Genomic DNA, 19,395 nt, shown 5'->3' with positions numbered 1-19,395 from the left:
TCAGTGATTGAGATGCTGACTTTTTTATACATTATCTCTCAGTTCACTCACAAAAATGACCTAAATCAACTCAACACTTATATGACCCAGTGTCAATTATAATTAAAACAGGATGTTTTGTTATTAACTGTTGTAAGGTTTTGTATAAAATATTTAATGTTCCATGTTTGTGGTCGAGCCGATGAACCGGAAATACTTATCACACAACTGACCTCTTCACCAATGCTGACATAGCTCTGTGGCACTGAGCGTAGGATCAGTGTAATGTGCTCAGGGGACCATTTCTGATAAACGAAAAAATATAGTGTAGTTATTCTCTCTGCCCTCGGATAAGCAGGACATCACCAACATGAGTACAATGTTTGCAGACACAATTCTGATCGTGTTTATCTCTGTTTGTACAGCACTGTTAGCCGAAGGTGAGTGAAATCTTCCTGGCAGATCGTCAAGCGTTTTACTATCGTCCAAGAAACGCATTGAAAAAGTAAATTTGAACACCATTCTGGGTTACATAGCGAGGAATAACTATCAGCTTTGTTAATATTGCTTAATTGCTTATTATGGTGCTTTTGAGGACGGTAGTTTCCTAGTTAGCCAGTGGATTTCGACAAATAAGATAATGCTATACGTTAGCATCAAGAGAGAAGAGAACTTCCGCTAACATTTTCACAATACAATCCTTTAAGAAACGCTTTTCTCGTCCTCTCCATGTCAGACACTCATTAAGGGGAATAGAAATCAAAATTTAAGTTAACATGACTATGATACTGTGGATTTCTACATCTCTTTTATTTAATTATAGTTTCCAAAACAGGGTTCGTTATCTTTGTTTCCTCGTAATCGTCATGTTAAAATTGTAATATAGCTTTGTTAGTGGCATTCAAGTGCTGTGGGAAATTGCAAGTCTTTAAATCCAGCCACCAAATAGCAAACACTAAAGTACAGGATGCAGGATAATTACTAATTGTCTTGTACATTTAAATTTCCAAGAGCATTGATTGTGAATTTATATTTGATTTACATTGGTCTCAGACAAGTACTTGGAAGTTGATCTCCTCTCCTGAAGTCAGACAGGTAGAGACTGTTTCTACACACAACTCTAGCGTGTTAGTGTTGGACTTGGAGTTTGTGATATGGATAAAATTCTGACATTGTATGTAATTGTATATTGTGATATCAGTACATGTAATGATATAGTATATTTTTTGGGAAATCTGAAAAACTGTATATTGATGAAATAATGATAAATATCTGCTATAAGGTGATCCAGTAATATCTGAAAAATCTAGGGACAGGAAGAAGTTCTCATAGTTTAGGTCACTCAACACTATGTTTCCTCATAGTGTCAATGGTCCATTAATAGTTGTTTTTATACAAACAAATCTCTTCTGATTTTCTCTGCAGGAATTACTTGGGTTTTAGTGTATCGCACTGAAAAGTACAAGAGGCTAAAGGCTGAAGTGGAAAAGCAAAGCAAAAAACGTAAGTGACACATATGTGAGTCTCATATTATTGTAATTTTTGCTTTGATTGTGTTTATTGTATTCACTGTTGCCTGTTTGATATTAGTTGAGAAGAAAAAGGAAACCATCACAGAGTCTGCAGGACGTCAACAGAAGAAGAAGATCGGTAAGAACCCAGTCAACAAATTGTATAAGTTGTGTTTAAGAAAACACTGATAAATGGAAGAGGAAGACCTCAACCTACTGCTTTTATGAACAGTCCTTTTTGGCAAAATGACGGTCGCTTGATAAGTGATCTCTGCTTCTGAATGTATTACAGAAAGACAAGAAGAGAAACTGAAAAATAACAACAGAGACCTTTCTATGGTGAGACAACTTGTTTACAATGATTATATAATAGTTAAATCATCAAATTTTTTATTATCATACAAGAAGGGATCATGTCTGGGATTGTGTGTTATCATATCATGTCTGCCACCTGTAGTGCAGAATAAATATTGTATAAGAGCATTAACAGCCTTACCTACACTTGTACATGATCGATATTAAAAAGTACTGTGATATTTGAATGTGTCATTTTTGCCAAATTCCAGTCAAATGTCATCTTGTTTTTAAATTTTACATGTGTTTGTAGGTGCGCATGAAGTCCATGTTTGCCATTGGCTTCTGCTTTACAGCTTTGATGGGCATGTTCAACTCCATGTAAGTCTTCACATCAGGTCAATATAATATTTTCATGTTTTTATTTCAAAATCAAACAGAATGAATGAAAAGAGAAAAGTCGATGACTGTTAGTCTGTGTCGGTCACTGAAAGCTCAGATATTTGTGTTTGCATTTGAGAAAAGTAAATGTTAGATTAGAGCAAATATTGTTTCCTGTAACTGCTTTAAACATACTGTTAATATCTCACCACTATCTATTTTTTTTTTTTCTTCAGCTTTGATGGAAGAGTAGTGGCCAAGTTGCCATTCGTGCCGCTGTCTTACATCCAGGGACTGTCCCATCGCAACCTACTGGGCGAGGATTACACTGACTGCTCCTTTATCTTCCTTTACATCCTCTGCACCATGTCCATCAGACAGGTAACTTCTACGCTTAAAACCTCAGACCCAGTGTGGGGTCAGTACCTTTTACCATATGTCACTGGACAATTGTGGATTTAATGGGTTGTATTGTATTGGAGGGGGGCAGAATTCTTTGAGTGGAGGCACAGCAGTGAATCCTCAAAGGGCCATTAGTGTGTCTGTAGATTTTTAGCCACGTTGACATTTTGAAAACCAAGAAAGGAACTAAGGAACTATTTAAATAAGTGTGTTTTCATCTGCTGTTCCTCAACGGCTGCTCATACCTTATAAACCTTTTCACATGAACTTTGGACAGACAATTAAGTATCTGTAGTTTGCTCCTTTCTGAGAGAGTCTTTTGTGTCTTTTGTCCAGAACATCCAGAAGATGCTTGGTCTCGCGCCTTCCAGAGCTGCAACCAAACAGGCTGGAGGCTTCCTGGGGCCTCCTCCCCAGGCAGCTAAGTTTTCCTAATCATCAGACAGGTTCAGTGCACTGCGACTGTGTGGAGTCACGGTTCCCTCATCTGAGCACAGACAGAACTGTGTGTGCTGGAGCAAACGTATTATCTGTTGCAGCTACTGTATCACTACCTTCTGTTTGAGATCTCATTCATTTGTTGTTTATTTAATATTCACATTGTCTCACTTAGAAATTAGAGGGAGAAAAGTTGTTCTTAATTACATTGATTACCAAAGGATGTCTACATTGTATTCAGCACATGCTGAGCATCGATTTGGGATTTTAATTAATTGGCACAATAACATCTGATCCATTTAGTATTATTGTATGTAATTGTTAATAAAGTTTTATGATTACATTTTAGTTGTGTTTTTCATGTTTTATTGGGTTGATGTATTTATTTCAGATATTTTCCTTTTTGTTTTCTCCCACTTTGGAAAGCTCAATTCTTTCTCTCTGACACCTGAGGTCTTTTTTTTACTTACTCAAGAACTTGTTACTTTACTTAGTTAACTTTTTAACCTAGCAGCACTCTAGTTTTGAAAATACAGGCCTTTTCATAGCACACATTGAGTTGTCATAGTAATAAAAAAAATAAAAAAAAGCACAGGTGTTAATAACATTTATGATGGCTCTGTTCCATTCAAGTGTACCACTAAACCAGCTAAATGGAATTCAATCATCACTCATTATGTGATAATAATAATGTGCCTGCAATGCAATAGCATTGAAGGCATATATTATTATTATGCATACTTATTCGTCTTATTATAATTGGTGTGTATTGCACGGCATGCTCAGAGCTAGAATGGATGACATCATCACTTAAGTGCCAGAAGCTGTAGAACTCACGGCCACATATGTCAATCTTAGGTAGGTAATAAAAGTTCGATCTTAGAAGCTATATGGGGATATAGTGGTTTAGCTTTATCGCAGGTCATGTATACATGTCTTGCTGTGGTTGTGGGGACACATTTGTGTTTGAAACCATCAGTGTGAGGTTGTTTTGGCCAGTTGTGACAGCTTCAAAAGGCTTTTTGAGGGACACTGGCAGTGACTGAGGTCAATGTCAGGATGAGTCTCTACGACATGAATGAAACTGACAACGTCCTTTGTGCAGATTGAATGTGAGGAGTGAAGTACACGCACCAATCAACAGTCAACCCTAACCCAAGGTTGCAGTAAATTATAATTGAAATTACCCACCCTTTGTGGACATTGTACAGTTACAATACAACCATTCATACCATCCTCCAGCAGGAAGCAGTGCCTGACCCATATTTAACAATTTTATTGGAACAGTTTTGCCAGTTTGTTGGAAACAAGCACAACTACCCCAACAGATGATTTCATTACTATTAAATCTTTCTTTCTGTTTTGACATCAGTTCATGGCAAAATGAATTTGCGGTTGTTGCACTAAATGTGGACAGAAAAGCTGATGAAGCGATTGTATCTCTAGAGTCCATGCATGAGGTATAATTCTTCTGCAGTTGTTCACGTTGTATGATGAAAAATGCCAGTTTAGGGGGTATTACCTTTTAAGGTAAACACAAGAAACTTGTGCTACAGAAAATGGACCAGACTCAATGAATAGCTCCCTAAGCTTAACATCCTAAGTCCTATGATAACTATTAATTTAGCTATACAGACTAATGAGCAGCGATGACTAACATGTCTTTGGGGTCATCAGGTGGGAACCTCCTTTCACCAGTGTTTCGTCTAGTTAGTCCCACGACACCTCCAGGAGGCTAGACAGTGATCACTGGCGTCCCAGAGTCACTCCCCAAATGCCAGCCATCACTGCTCCTCACACCACAACTATTTTCTCCTTTATTTTGCCTATGCTACCACAAACAACACTATCATCAAATAGGACAAAACACACTAGCAGATTCAGCAAACAAAACTCCCCTAAACAGTTCTAATTTCATCGTCTGCTCCACCGAGCAGGATAAGCACTGTAGACAATGTATGGCTTAGATCAGTGGTTCTCAAACTTTTTCTGTCATTCCCCCCTTTGGAGGAAGAAAAATTTTCATCCCCGTTTCTTTATGGTTCCACCGTGAAAAACATCCAGACGTCCAAACATTAGTCCCCCCCCCTTTTCCCCCTGGGTGACTCGCGCCCCTCCCCACTTTGAGAATCGCTGGCTTAGATAGTGAATGGTTGAGCGGACAATTGTACGACGCGTTTGTATCGTTAATAAACCACATATTTGTCTCTGTTAAGAAGAATAAGGAAGTTTTAAAAAAGAGGGAACGAAAAGATTTTTTGCACCGACTTTACGTGTCTTGTCGGGCGAACAAAGCAAATGTGATGCTTCAGCATTATGCCACTGTTCATCTGAAGGAGGCGTGTCCTGTCTGGGAAAAGGGGCGTTAAACATTCTTTGTAGCTGACCTGCTGTTGTCTTCAGTTAGTCAGTCTGCACAGATTCTTACGGTAAGGCTAAAACTTCAGTCTCTGTGTGCCACTGTATTTAAAATTACCTGTGTATGCTCTCATCCACTGCTTTTTTTCCCCCACGTGGCAGTTTAGCTAAGTGCTGCAATATCGCCAGTTAGCTAACGACCAGAACGCGCGGTGTAGTTCACTTGTCCTAAATATTGTTCGGAATAGTCAGTTTCAACATCTTTGCCACAATGCCCTTTGTTTTTTGCAGGTCCTCTCCATCTAAAAATGGCCCAGTCAATTCTCGACACCATGCCCGGAGCCTCGACAGGAACCGTGGTCGTCACAGATCATCTGAATTTCTGGGGTGGCAAACGAGTCAAACCGAGGCAGGAGACAAACGCCGAGCCCGTGTTTGAACCTGCAACTGGTAAATACAGCTCATTGAAGTCTGGTTTAATATTTAATGCCTCTTATCATTAGTCTAATAATAATACTTGTGGAAAAATGTTAAGTCCGTGTAACGGTTACAGGTGTGTCTGTGCAGTGGACTCTCCATGAGGAAGTGCATATTCTGTTAATTATATAATTAAAACCCTTCCTTTTTTCGTCTTCTGTGGTAGGAGGAACTATCATAACTAAGTTGAATTGAATGTAATGGAAAAGGCAATCTGAACACTATCCCTGTTGCATTCATTAAGTTGATGTGATTTAATTTAAAAATGTCAACATTATTCTGACCTTGTTGTATTTTGTCTTGGAGCTCAGCCAGGCTGTAACCTGTTAATGTTTGGTTTCTGCAGGCCGTGTCTTGTGTCAGATGGTACCCTGTGGGGCTGAGGAGGTGGACGAGGCCATAAAGAGCGCACATGCTGCCCACCTGAAATGGAGCAAGATGGCAGGCATGGAGAGGGCTCGGGTGATGTTGGAGGCGGCCCGTATTATCAGGGTGAGATAGTCAGCATGTTATGTCATAGTGCGTGATTTCAGTGTGTTGCAGTGTGTGTTGTAAATTGGAGATGAATGTTGCAAGAATGCAGAAAGATAGTAGTTATTCATTAAAAGCATTAACTTCCCCCTCCTGCCACTGCTGACCTACATTTGCACTAAGTAAACCTTTCTGAGTCTTTGTCATCTCTTTGATCATCATCCAGACAATGATTGCAACCTCAGTTTACCACTGCCATTACATAATCTTAAAGCTAATGCACAAGCAATGACACAGAGTTATGCTTTAACACTTAGCTGTTATTCCAAAAAAATTAGGAAAGAAGGGAGAAGATTGCAAAACTGGAAGTGATCAACAATGGCAAATCCATCACAGAAGCACTTGTGGATATTGACATTGCATGGCAGTGCATTGAATACTATGCTGGCCTGGCTGGTACACTTGCAGGTGGGTGCACCAACATTTTTTTTTTCTTCTCCAAAATGTTTTAATACGTAAATGTTAGGTTGTGTTTTCATTGTGCAGGCCAGCACGTCCAGCTTCCTGGGGGATCATTTGCTTACACCAGGAGGGAGCCCCTTGGTGTGTGTGTAGGAATCGGTGCGTGGAACTACCCCTTCCAGATCGCATCATGGAAGTCTGCTCCTGCTCTGGCATGTGGTGAGTTTTTTTAGAGTGCGTTTGAGATCATTACTCCTGCCTGTTTATCCAGTAATCATGTGTTTCCTGTGTCTCTTAACCACAAACAGCTAAGTAGATTGTAACCTGCAATGTTAAATTTGGGTTGTGTTGTAAGGTAATGCCATGGTATTTAAGCCCTCTCCAATGACTCCTGTGACGGCTGTCATTCTGGCTGAGATATACAAAGAGGCTGGGATGCCTGATGGGCTCTTCTGTGTGGTGCAAGGTGGAGCAGAGACTGGCACCCTGCTCTGCCACCACCCAATGGTGGCCAAAGTCTCCTTCACTGGTAGTGTGCCAACAGGCAAAAAGGTACAGAAAAAGCGCTGTGATTTTAACAGTACATTGAAAACTGAATCAGACGGCCACATCTCCATTTATACTGAACTTAATTTAAATGACCATTTTATTTTAAGGACAATACTGGCGTGTCAGCATATTTTAACCAATTTACCTCAAATTATTTTCAGATTGCATAAAAACCGATTGATTTAGAAAAAATTTGATTATAGAATTAAGTTTTAACTACCTTCCATATAGTCCAAGTAGTATTTATTAATTTCACTATCGCATGGAAATTGCCCTAGACAGACTTGAAACCCATAACAGTGAACATCAAATCTGCTTTTCATTATTGCCAGAGTTCCATTACCTTTGTGTAGTAATGCAGATGTGAGTGTACCTTGATATGGAAAATTTACACTCAGTTACCATGTAACAATAATATAGCTTTCTTCACAGTTGATGCAGATATTGTGTTCATTGTAAATGATAGTTTGACAGTTTAATATTTTTATAATGTGGTGAAATTAATAGAAAGCGGTGGATGCCTTGAAAGTGGGGAGAGCCATTTTAAAGTCTACAGAATAATAAAGGAATAAGAAAAAAAGTGCTTGTTCTTTGTCATTACACCTAAAACATTTTATTCCTTGCGCTCAGGTCATGGAAATGTCTTCGAAGGGGGTGAAGCAGGTGACTCTGGAGCTTGGAGGGAAATCTCCCCTCATTATTTTCAAAGACTGTGAGCTGGAGAACGCAGTGAAAGGAGCACTCATGGCAAACTTCCTCACACAGGGACAGGTGAAACTGTTGCATCATTACATATGCATGATGTCAATCTCGACCTAATCCAACACATTCTCTGTCAGCTCTTACAACGTTCAAATTTCTGTCTAAAATATAGGTTTGTTGCAATGGCACCAGAGTGTTTGTACAAAGAGAGATCATGCCCAAGTTCCTGGAAGAAGTGGTGAAGAGGACAAAGGTCATCCCTGTGGGTGACCCTTTGTTGGATGGCACCCGAATGGGAGCACTGATCAGCAAACCACATCTGGAGAAAGTGCTGGGATTTGTCAATCAGGCCAAGAAAGAGGTGTGTTAATAATCTCTGATTAGATTAGAAGAAGCTGTAATGATCCCGGCGGGAAAAGGAAGCAGTTGTCGTGAGGCATTTATCTCAAAGTTAATCAGCTGTGATAGTGGCTCTAACGCTTTCACTTAACCACAAAACAATTCTATTAAGTTAAGTTGTTTCTTTTCATTTACTCTTACATTGTTTCACATAATTATTTAACTAATACATCTGCTCCTCCAGGGTGCCAAAGTGCTTTGTGGAGGAGAGCCTTTTGTCCCCAGTGACCCCAAACTAAAAGGGGGCTACTTCATGTCACCCTGTGTACTTGGTAAGCCTTTTTGTATATTCTCCAATCTCTTTTTGATTTTTCTTCCAACACTACTGTGCCTCTGCATGACGTTTTTGTGTTGTCTGTCCATATTTATAAGGTTGGTCTCAGTCCTGTAAACGTAAACGCCTTGAGAGAATTTCCTCAAATTTGGTTCACTTGGATTTAAGGATGAACTGATTTAGATTTTGGAGGTCAAAGGTCAAGGTCACTGTGTCCTTACAAAAGATGCTTTTGGCCATAACTCAATAATTCATACTGACATGACTTAATACGTGTCTAATAGGATAAAATGAAGTGATGACATTTTATATCCAAACTGTCAAAGGTCAACTTCACTGTGACATCATAATGCTCTGCAAAAACATTTCTGGCCATTATTCAGTGCTGTAACTGAGGAAAGAGAGATTGTGACCATATTTCCTGCAACTTGACTGGTTGGTGGAGGCATATAAAAGGCTGTAATTCTAGTAATGTCACATGGTCTGTGTCTGTTTTGTTTTTCTTCCATCTGCATATTTTGTGTCCCTATATGCACCATACATCACATCCATTACTCACCCCCGGCACAGATAACTGCAGAGATGACATGACCTGTGTGAAGGAGGAGATTTTTGGCCCGGTCATGTCTGTCATGCCTTTCGACACGGAGGAAGAAGTAATCAAGAGGGCCAACAACACCACCTTTGGATTGGCCTCTGGAGTCTTCACCAGGTCAGCTGAAGAGACACGGAGCACTTGAATTTGTGATTACTCAGCAGTCTGTTACAGCCTCTGACACACAGTGCTATTAGTTTGCTCTTGGAGTTAATGAGGTTATTGCATTCCTTTGGCTGCACTTCCAAGTTTCCACAGGAAACGGACACATTGTGCAATAATAGTCTCTGTGATTCGAGGGTAGATGAAGCAGCATTTAACTTCCTGATCACATTGCATGCAGACTATTGACTTTTTTTTCCTTTTTTTTGTGCTTAAAATCTGTATGCAGGGACATTTCTCGAGCCCATCGTGTGGCTGAGAACTTAGAGGCAGGAACCTGCTTCATCAACAACTACAACATCAGCCCTGTGGAAGTGCCATTTGGTGGATACAAAATGTCAGGTAGGGTGTTGTAAGGTTAAAATGGTCAGAACACTTTTACACTTTTGTCATTGTACATGCAAAGGAAATGCATGCATAGTTTTACGTTTTATTGCAGCAAGACACCTGAATTATCTTGAATGACATTGGGGTTAATCAATAAAAGAGACGGTGCTCACATGATCTCTACTGTGTTTTACCAGGCTTTGGCAGAGAGAACGGCCAGGTGACAATCGAGTACTATTCCCAGCTGAAGACTGTGGTTGTGGAAATGGGAGATGTTGAGAGCCTCTTCTAAACTCCTCCCACCAAGTTTGCATTGCTGTGCCAGAACTGTGTCTAAGAAACTACGCACTTCTCCCTACAATCATATGATATGCACCAGATACATGCATCCAGTACTCCTCTTTGCACTTCCTGTGATTGAATTACTCCTCTACGCTTGGAGAAACATGTTGATGTGAAACAAACATGTAAGAACTGAAGACCAATTTCAGCATTAGAAGAAAACAACTGTCTAACACAACTGATCAGGTTTTGTCCTGTATGCTTTACTGGAACACTATTTGACAACTACTTTGTATCAAAATAAAATATTTTAGATGCAAACTCTCTGTTCCTGGTTGCTTGTTGCTTCTGAAGAAAAGTCAGTGATGGGCAGGGAACACTGGATTAATTATTACCACTTCTTTCGTAACGACTAAAAAACACATTAGTACTATGGGTGTATGATATTGACATTTTTACACATATCCAGTAGCAGATCATCTCCATGCTCAGTTTTACAAGAACACAGACAAACACTTGACTTGACATTATTACTACATTATCACCACATATTGTATATCTATATTGTATCTGATGTTTGATTCAGATGTGCTATGCCTTGATCAGTATTGGGCAGGTATTGTTTAACAATTACTACCTGTCTGGTTTATTTTTTAATCCTCTACTGTTATTACCTGTACTGATTTATTACTATTAGATAATAAAGTAATGTAGATAGGTATACATTAGTTTTTCACATGCAGAAATTGTGTTTATACTTAACGTTTGTTAATTAGTATAACATTTTTAAACGTATTTTTGGAAATAAAAATACACTAGTATTGCTCATTCCAAAAATGATATATGTTTATTATATTAAAATATTATATGCTACTTTGGCCTTGTATTTCTGCAAGCTCTCACCGTTGTCAGCAAAAGATATACTACTACTGTTTTTTGGTTAGTTTTTTCACGTGCATATTTCTGCGTAGTGGAAAGACAGTGTTAAGAGTACTGTTCTTAACTATACAACACGTGCTTTTATTTTGACAACAATAAACCGGAAGTGTTTGTGCCTTGACTGATTGAGAGCATTTCATCGTTAGCTTGTAGTTCGACAATGCAGGTAATGCTATTTTAACGTCACTATTTTGTCAATGACACTATGTTATTTTATTTTATTATGTTATGAAACTGGTGTATTCTTCAGTGTTTTTACTCGGGTACGGTGTTTCTGGTTTACTCATTTATATATAAAGTTAGCAGTAGCTAGCTCGCTAAATTAGATGGCGTTAGCGTTTTAGCTAGGTTAACATAACAATGAGGCTAATTTTAATGTAAAGTCAAAGTACCGACGCTGTAGACGACCCACAGAGTATTGTGTGCAGTGTGTAGTTGATATATTTGGGTATGAAACTGAGCTTTTAGTTTTTTCTTTTCCACAGCAAAGAGAGGAGAAGCAGTTAGAAGCGTCGGTGGAGTCTCTCATTTCTCGGGTGGCTCACGTCAAAAACGCTCTTCACAGTTTCATTTATAAGCTGGAAAATGAATACGAGAGGTTAACATGGTGGGTAATGCATTTTTTTTTTAACGTTGGTAGACTTCTGTTTGTGCTTAAATGGAACTTTAAACTATATATACAAGTTTGCATCAGTTACTATTGACATGGTCAATACTGTTCCTATGGTTAAATCAGTAACCGCATCAAGACTAAAGTGCATTTTCATAAGTGAGTAAGTGTTGAGGCCCTGAGCATTTGTATTGAACATAAGTCATTCAAAATGAGCTGTAATTGAATGTCTCCATACCGTAGTCACAGTGCACGAAAAGCCGTAATTCACTTATTATGGAGCAGCTCTGGGATTTGTCTGTGGATAACATAAAATCTTCAGTGTGTCTCTCTGATCAAGACTGAATTGTGCTGTGCTACATACACAGTATCTGAATATTTGACAGATCTGTAATCGTTAGATTTATTGTTCATATATCATCTGCAAGAGGAAGTGTGGTGGAATATTATAAACTGCCTGCACTTTTTTAGGGAGGCTTTGTATTCTGCTGTTACGAAATGTCACATTAGTCTACTTAACTGTCTCATTTTCCAGGAAATATGTTACCATTAGCATTTCTTTGTCACTCAGCTTGCTTTACTTTAAGATGAACAAGTGAATATGTTTACAAATGCAACATTTGTTCTGTCATCTTTTGTTATCAGAATTTGTTAAGAGGTTCTTTGTGGAGTGTTTTTTCTTTTGGTCAAATGCTGTGATGTGTGTTTATGTCATTCAGGCCGTCTGTGTTGGACAACTTTGCTCTGCTATCTGGTCAGCTGAACACTATCAATAAGCTTCTCAAGAATGAGAAGACGCCATCCTTTCGCAACCAGGTTATAATACCTCTGCTTCTGTCACCGGACAGAGATGAAGATTTAGCAGTGAGTATCTTAAACACTGAAAGCCAGTTACGGGACTATTTATTAGAGGCCTGTGTTGGAGGCCTGTCTGTTTATCACTGCTGCTTGTTCTCCATCAGAAACTCACAGAGCAGCGTGTTCCAGTGTTCAGCCATGAGATTGTACCAGACTACCTGCGGACCAAGCCTGATCCAGAGGTGGAGGAACAGGAGAAACAGCTGAGTGCAGACGCTGCACGTATTGGCCCTGAGGTGGCACAGGTCAGTTGGGTATTGCACTACTTAAACATGATATGCTGTCTTACTCGTGAAGTAATTTTACTGTTTTTCTGCTGTATGAGTATTTTGCATTCTTAAACCCACCCAAGTAATATTTTTCACAACAGAAACAAATCCAGGCGTTGAACAAGCTGTGTTCCAATCTACTGGAGAAGCTGAACAATCCTCGTGATGACAGAGATGCGGAAAGTGCAAGTATGTTGCACTTTTACTGTATGGGTCCTTTGTTTTAAATTGTTGTGTAAATGCCCATATATTGACTTTTATGATTTTTTTTTTCCAGCAATGAGACAAAACAAATCCTCTTTCAACCCTGCGGACACTAATGCATTGGTTGGAGCGGTTGCGTTTGGAAAGGGGCTTTCCAAATGCAGGCCTCCAGGTCCAGTTGCTCCTGGACACCCAGGACAAGGGCCCATGATGAGCGGAGGTCCAACCTTACAGCAGGTCACCATTGGTGGTGGTGGCAGTCAGCAAGCAGGTATGGGTGGACCTGTGGCTCCACAGCAGCAAGGACAGCCAGGTAGGAGACCTGGAGAGCTGGGTTAGTATTCCATTTCACTACTTACTTCTTATTTTTGCACTGCATTACACGGCTTTTGTTGCAAATACTGTAGCAGCCAAAGCAAAGGAAATATTGTGCTTTGTAGCATGAAAAAATATGTGTGGTAGGACAAGGACACAGAATGCATACTATAATGTAACAATCCGGATTTGAAGAAATTAAGGAATGAGTTCATTTGTGTGCATCTCAACACTAAAGCACAGCTGCTATGGGTGATGAGAGTGTAAACGGTGGTGGTAGCAGATAAATCTGTAAAAACTCATACACAATATTCCTGCTCTTCAGCTCCCTGTAATTCATGTTTTGAATTTCTCCATTTTAAAATCCAAATTAGTTTGAGGTGTAATTTGTATTTAAAATAACTTCATCAGGTTAAACAATTAATCCTGTTATGATTATACAGTAGTTAATACTTTATCATACGTGACATAATTTAAACAATTATTGTTTGCTAAACTAAAGTAAATGGATCATTCTAACAAATAACACGTTATTCAGTCAGGATCAGAACAAATGTAAATGTGGCTCCCTGTATGTAGTGATGATGCTTATGGAAGTTGTCTGACTTGACCTCAGCTTTTGTGTCACTCTGTTCTGGGCAGCAATGCCTCTCAAACTAACCCCATATTTCAAGGGAGCTATTTACTAATTTGCACATCATATCAGAAATATTGTTGACATGTGCTGAGCTTTGTAGATTCCCGATGAGTTATGTAAATGTCAAACACAACCTCCTGTGTTTTCATAATGTACGATTATATTGACAAAACTTTGAACTGTACAACCCTTTTGTTTTACATTTCACTCATTTATTGCACCTTTTTAGCTTTTTGTTGCCAATACACAATTTTTAGTAGTTGATTTTGCTTCTTTTTACGTAAACAGTTTGTGACAGTAACCTGTATTCATGTGTGTTTAGTGATCTCTCCCTGTTTTTCTTTCTCAGGAAAAATGCCAAGTAGCATCAAGACAAACATCAAATCTGCATCTGGTTCAATGCATCCCTACAACCGATGAGCCCCTTCCTTCCCATTTCTTTAACCTGCATTTTTTACATTTAAGACCCTCCTCTGGCAATGAATATTTACAGTACATACATGTCACCTTTGTATGCTGTTCTTTTCATGGAATGCACCAACTTCTAAGAAGTTGTTACTCTGCTCTCTCTAAAGCTGTTTCTGTGACATACAGTTCGCTCTGAGAAATTTCTCAAAGGTAAAATTTTCCCCTTAGTGACTGTCATAGAGTCTATTTTATACCTCCATTATTTGATACTGAGCCACAGTGTTTGAGCCACTAGATGGCAGTATGTCATCATTTATTTGATCACAATGGCTTGTATTTGGAACTGTACTCATGACACTTTTTTAATAAAAGACGTGTTAAAAAGACTTCCAGCTTGTGTAATCAATACATTTCTATCCGTATTTAAATTATGTACTGTTAAGTCTGAACACAATTAGAATTCTGTTGGTCTGAGTATTTGAGTAAAGTAATTCTGTACAACTAAATTGTGTTAGTGGTTTCAGTAAAGTCGTCAAAACTGTAACCTTGTTGTAATCGAGCATCACCAGTGTCTTGCATCCCGAACATAGACAGAGCAGTTCCCATCAAATGACCATCACAGCATTTCAGACATGCACCATAATCTGACGTCTGTTCAGTATTTCTCCCAGTTTCTTCTCTTGCTTCTCTTTGCCCATTTTGCTGCAGTACCAAAGGTGAGAATAATGAGGGTGGACATTGCTCTGTGTGGCCTGATAATGTCAAAGTGTTTAAGGGGGGAAATGAGGAAGTATCGGTGCTGACGTGTGAGAGGGGCCTCTCTCCACGCCGGCTCTCTCTGTCCACTCCAATCCCTGTCCTGCTGCACAGCACAGTGACCATGCTGCTGTCACAGCGTGCAGGCCCATGGCTGACCTACATACACCCTCTGTCCCCAAACAGGCAGACGTCTCGCTGTGTCAGCCACTATGGTCAGACGCTCTGCTGAGACAGCTCAAAGCTGCACAAGGTCACGCTTGTGTCCACAGATGAGGTCTAAATTATAAACAAAGACCTAACAGGCAACATCCTGCAAACCTCAGAAAACAGAGGGTGTACTGAGGATTCAGACAAACTATCACCCAAAGTTAAAGGATGATGCATTTTTTACCTTTCAAGTACAAATAACACATAAGTGCACGCTAGAACTTAGATTTTCTAAATTCTTTGTTTTTTTTGTTTTTGCTTTACAGGCTTGGTTAAGAAAGGCTGCTCATCAGTGACTTTTGTCTTTATTTTCTATGTTGCATTTTCTCGGTGTAGCAATGAATTTGAAAAGAACAGCAATTCCACATAACAATAATGTAACAGACAGAAATTAAAGCAGACATGATGCTCACTTTGATTGGTGTCAAGCAGTCTCTTAATGTTAATTTTCACAGTGAATTAAAATGAATGGGAACTATGTGTCTGCCCAGGTAGGAAAAAACAAGCCAAAACAAATATGTAAACGTATACCATGTTGTATTCTTTGGATAACAGGCAGCAGAAGTGTGAAATGTGATTTGCAGTAAATGGCCTTAAATATGCAAAAGCACTAGTGCGTTGTTCAAAGAATTTTTATCTTTCACTAAGTGGGTCCACTGACATTGTTGTTTAATGACAATGTTACATATAGGATTGAAGATATTTATAGTAATCAAAACAATCTATTATAATTTAATTATATATAAATTGCTTCCTGGGTTGTAACCTACTGTAGATATAGTCTAAGGCACTTTACTGTTTTCTTTTCTGAAAACCTGGAACCGCAAAAGTGTAAATTCAGGCGTGACGTTCACATTCTCCTAAACCACAAGTGATGCTATATTGTAAACAATGCACTTGAGTACATTACATATATATGTGACACTAAGTTACCAAACCTGCTGATGAAGCCCACACGATGTGGCTGAAAGCTCCAAATAAAACCACACTGAAAAAAATGTGGAGTGTGATTTACTTAAAAAAAACCTCGGTAACAATTTCCACACAGAAATTCTTTGTAATTTTTACTCTGGAAATTCTAATAAGAAACACATAACATGAAATAACCTTTTTAACAGTACCTTTATTTTCCAACACTGGTGAAAGAGGTCACTGCTTACGGTATTCCAACATACTGACTCTGGCATTACCAGATACATTTCAAAACAGTGTTGCCAGTTAGAATTTAAGAACAACTTTCACTAAAAGCCATCAGTGTGTGGCTGTTTATTGTGTGCTCTGACACATTTTTAAATGGAATATTTGACCTCTGCTGCTGTGTATGTCAGAGAGCCTTGACAAGAACATTTACAAAGAAAATGTCCAATGAAATGCCTAAAGGTATCACTTTAAAGTGACACAACTGCAAGTACCATAAAGTGCAAAAACTACTTCAAACCTTCTTAGGTGGCCGCCAAGATGCTCAAAATATTGCCTCTCTGAATTAAAAAAAACCAGAGCAGCATAGTTGACAACTAAATGAAAGGACTTCCCTTTGTGTCACCAACTCCACATGCTGCCGGGTCAAATGGGTCGGAAGGGCATTAAATGTTTTGAATGAACAAGGGCAATCAGTGTGAAGACAAGGGATTGACTGGCTGTGGCCACCATTTCCATGTTTTAGCCTGTAGTGTTTTAACAATTCTATCCTTTTGTCTGGTTTGAAGCTACATATTTTACACACCCATCTCATGTTGTTGCACCTGGAAAATAATAAACACATACACAAATATCTCAAAACTAAATTTCGATGTCAAGTTAACCTATAACAGTACTAATTTGATCTTACCTTGAGTAAGCTGTCAAGGCCAATGTCCAGAGTCAATGTCCTTTATTCTGTGAAATATATAGACAAGTAAAATTAATATACATTATATGTACAAAAGTATTCAGACATCTTTGCAGTTTAGAATTGGAGTAGAATTTAGAAGCTGTGATTCCATATGGCCTTGCATTACATCAATGTTAAAAGTTGACTGGAAATTTTAAAGTATGTAATCATGTGTTATTGTAAGACATTTATTGAACATATTTAAACACCATCTATAGCAGTCTTATAAAAAGGCACACTCTTGATATGCTGTTTTAAAATTATTCATTCACAATCTGTATTTTAAATAACACATGAAATTATTTACCTTTATAAAGGCACTACTTATATATTTTTTAACAGCTTTCCAATTAGTATTTATCTTTTTAGCCCCCCTTTTTAATTGTAATATACCTTATTCCTCTTTTAAACATACTTATTTTAATATATTTCCCTTTCAAAACATTTAAATGAACTGTCTTGCCATTACTGTTTTAAATCATCATGTGAGTTTTAATGAACAAAATTAAATAAATCAGACTGTATTTGTATCACAATAATTTATGAGTGAATACTCTTATAACACACTGACCCTTAAGTCAACTGTGCCATCACTGCTTCACTAACAAACTGCATTTAATGTTACTGCAGTGATAGCAACTTAGCTTGGCTAGCCTCAATGTTAGACAATGCCTGGGTTAGCATAGCGGCTAGCGCCGTTTGCGATTAGCGTTAGCTTCGCGGCTAACACCCTTAACAATCTTTTTAACATTTTAAACCAATTACAGTGATACAGTCTCTACCACAGCCGTGTTAAAAGCTAAATAACTCCTACTGGTTTTAAGAGAAGTATCTGAACAAAGCAGGCATTTTGTTGTCAGTTCACCCAACAGGCTAATATCAACAAGCAAAATGGTGCCTCCATTCTGTGTAAACGTTAACATTACCGGACCTCAAAACACAACAGGAACGCCCTACGTTTGACGAAAGTGGCACCTCACGTTCAGTGTAACACACGCACTGGACAGTTGTCACACTGTAGCCATGTTTACCTGTGCTCAGAAGCCTGTCTGTGTCCGCTGACCTCAGAAAAAGTACATTGTGACTCAAGTCCAAAGCGGTCCGCGGACGCGGGAAGAGCGGAGGATCCCTTAGCTAGCTAGCTAGCAGGCTAAAATATTCAAACACTGATGAGCCAACATAAAAATAAAAAGTTAATTAATCATATACATACCCCAAGGGTCCACGTTCATCACTTGTCTCATCAAATGGGCACCCAAACAATCCCCCAGTCGAGGTGTGTTGTCCAGGAACCCTGTTCTTGCTGCTGCCTCAGAAGTCAAAAGTACATGCACTCTGACCTCACCTGCTGAGCATGCGCAATATTGCAAGCTGACCTCCAAGTAAATTTTACTTGCTTATGTCAGGTTGTACAGTCAATACAGTTGTTAAGTTAACATTACTTGGAGTGATGGGTAATATTTACTTATCAAAATGAGGATACATAATTACAAACAAACATCAAGTAACACATTAAATAAAAGGTGACATTTTAAAGTAAAAGCACTGAAATAATATTTCCTTGTAAAATTTAAACAAATAATCAAGGTTATAATTACAAGACCAAAAAATCATTTTTTTCAGTGCAGCCAAACTGAACCTTGTGTTTTGTTTTGTTGAACAGTTTATTACTTCTACTTTATTTTATTTGATCTCATGTTTAGTAACTTGTTGAGGCTATGTAGCACATTTTTATCATTGAAATGTGTTTAGTATTAAATTCTCACATGAAAACAAAAAACTGTGCTACTATGGATCTAGTTATTATAAACCAAAAATAGTTTATGAATATACATTTAAATCACAGACTATGTCTAGTTGTGCCATGTTCCTGTCAATAGTAGCCTAATCCTCTTGACTGGAAATATGTTAGCTGGAAGTTGCTGGATGTGCTCTGTATGTTCTTTTTGCGTTCTGTTGAATTTCCAAGCTCCCACAATAAATATTCATGACATGTTCATAAATAATTTTCTGAACATCCATTCTGGTAAAAACTGTAAGAGCAGAGTAGATGCAGGCAGTGATTTAAATCACACTCCCCGGGGAGGCACATGTAGTAATGTCACACTATCACTGCCTTGACACCAGAGTCGTAGCATCATCTGAACCGTCTGACAGTTGTGTATTCTCTGGTTTATGCAATTAGAATATTAATTTACTCCTCATCATAAAACTAGCATGTTGCAGCTGGATCCCAATACCTTCCATTCATGCTGC

The 19,395-nt window shown here is 38.6% G+C and overlaps 3 protein-coding genes across 4 annotated transcripts; all 3 read left to right on the top strand.

The window, feature by feature from the left end:
• The first annotated feature begins 194 nt into the window (after positions 1-194).
• On the top strand, positions 195-3,353 carry tmco1 (transmembrane and coiled-coil domains 1). Its single transcript, XM_022759363.1, has 7 exons — positions 195-419; positions 1,405-1,482; positions 1,570-1,629; positions 1,783-1,829; positions 2,098-2,165; positions 2,402-2,546; positions 2,904-3,353. The coding sequence occupies exons 1-7, from the start codon at positions 350-352 to the stop codon at positions 3,000-3,002; spliced, it is 567 nt and encodes a 188-aa protein (XP_022615084.1). The 5' UTR covers positions 195-349; the 3' UTR covers positions 3,003-3,353.
• Positions 3,354-5,339: 1,986 nt separating this feature from the next.
• On the top strand, positions 5,340-10,355 carry LOC111231960 (aldehyde dehydrogenase family 9 member A1). Its single transcript, XM_022759259.1, has 12 exons — positions 5,340-5,434; positions 5,655-5,813; positions 6,187-6,332; positions 6,650-6,779; positions 6,858-6,992; positions 7,129-7,325; positions 7,953-8,093; positions 8,197-8,385; positions 8,608-8,695; positions 9,268-9,409; positions 9,684-9,796; positions 9,979-10,355. Exons 2-12 carry the CDS (start codon positions 5,672-5,674, stop codon positions 10,071-10,073), a joined length of 1,518 nt encoding a protein of 505 aa, XP_022614980.1. The 5' UTR covers positions 5,340-5,434; positions 5,655-5,671; the 3' UTR covers positions 10,074-10,355.
• Positions 10,356-11,110: 755 nt separating this feature from the next.
• med8 (mediator complex subunit 8) lies at positions 11,111-14,689 on the top strand. 2 transcript variants are annotated; one of them, XM_022759323.1, is made up of 7 exons: positions 11,111-11,168; positions 11,488-11,609; positions 12,332-12,476; positions 12,575-12,715; positions 12,841-12,928; positions 13,017-13,256; positions 14,245-14,689. In XM_022759323.1, the coding sequence occupies exons 1-7, from the start codon at positions 11,163-11,165 to the stop codon at positions 14,313-14,315; spliced, it is 813 nt and encodes a 270-aa protein (XP_022615044.1). In that variant the 5' UTR covers positions 11,111-11,162; the 3' UTR covers positions 14,316-14,689. The 2 variants fall into 2 exon arrangements, with proteins under 2 accessions (XP_022615044.1, XP_022615043.1); XM_022759322.1 differs by having other exon boundaries at positions 13,017-13,277.
• Positions 14,690-19,395: the final 4,706 nt, after the last annotated feature.

Source organism: Seriola dumerili, unplaced genomic scaffold (genome assembly GCF_002260705.1).
Source record: "Seriola dumerili isolate Sdu_G_001 unplaced genomic scaffold, Sdu_1.0 BDQW01000321.1, whole genome shotgun sequence".
NCBI classification, from domain to species: domain Eukaryota; kingdom Metazoa; phylum Chordata; class Actinopteri; order Carangiformes; family Carangidae; genus Seriola; species Seriola dumerili.
This window is presented reverse-complemented; position numbering and strand designations above follow the sequence as displayed.

Excerpts from the sequence above, each read along its gene's own strand:
- tmco1 (XM_022759363.1), top strand. The coding sequence starts at position 350 with ATGAGTACAATGTTTGCAGACACAATTCTGATCGTGTTTATCTCTGTT. Across the intron at positions 420-1,404 it reads TACAGCACTGTTAGCCGAAG|GAATTACTTGGGTTTTAGTG; the intron begins GTGAGTGAAATC and ends TTTTCTCTGCAG. Across the intron at positions 1,630-1,782 it reads TCAACAGAAGAAGAAGATCG|AAAGACAAGAAGAGAAACTG; the intron begins GTAAGAACCCAG and ends AATGTATTACAG.
- LOC111231960 (XM_022759259.1), top strand. The coding sequence starts at position 5,672 with ATGGCCCAGTCAATTCTCGACACCATGCCCGGAGCCTCGACAGGAACC. Across the intron at positions 8,696-9,267 it reads CATGTCACCCTGTGTACTTG|ATAACTGCAGAGATGACATG; the intron begins GTAAGCCTTTTT and ends CCCCCGGCACAG. Across the intron at positions 9,797-9,978 it reads TGGTGGATACAAAATGTCAG|GCTTTGGCAGAGAGAACGGC; the intron begins GTAGGGTGTTGT and ends GTGTTTTACCAG.
- med8 (XM_022759322.1), top strand. Across the intron at positions 12,716-12,840 it reads TTGGCCCTGAGGTGGCACAG|AAACAAATCCAGGCGTTGAA; the intron begins GTCAGTTGGGTA and ends TTTTCACAACAG. Across the intron at positions 13,278-14,244 it reads TAGGAGACCTGGAGAGCTGG|GAAAAATGCCAAGTAGCATC; the intron begins GTTAGTATTCCA and ends TTTCTTTCTCAG.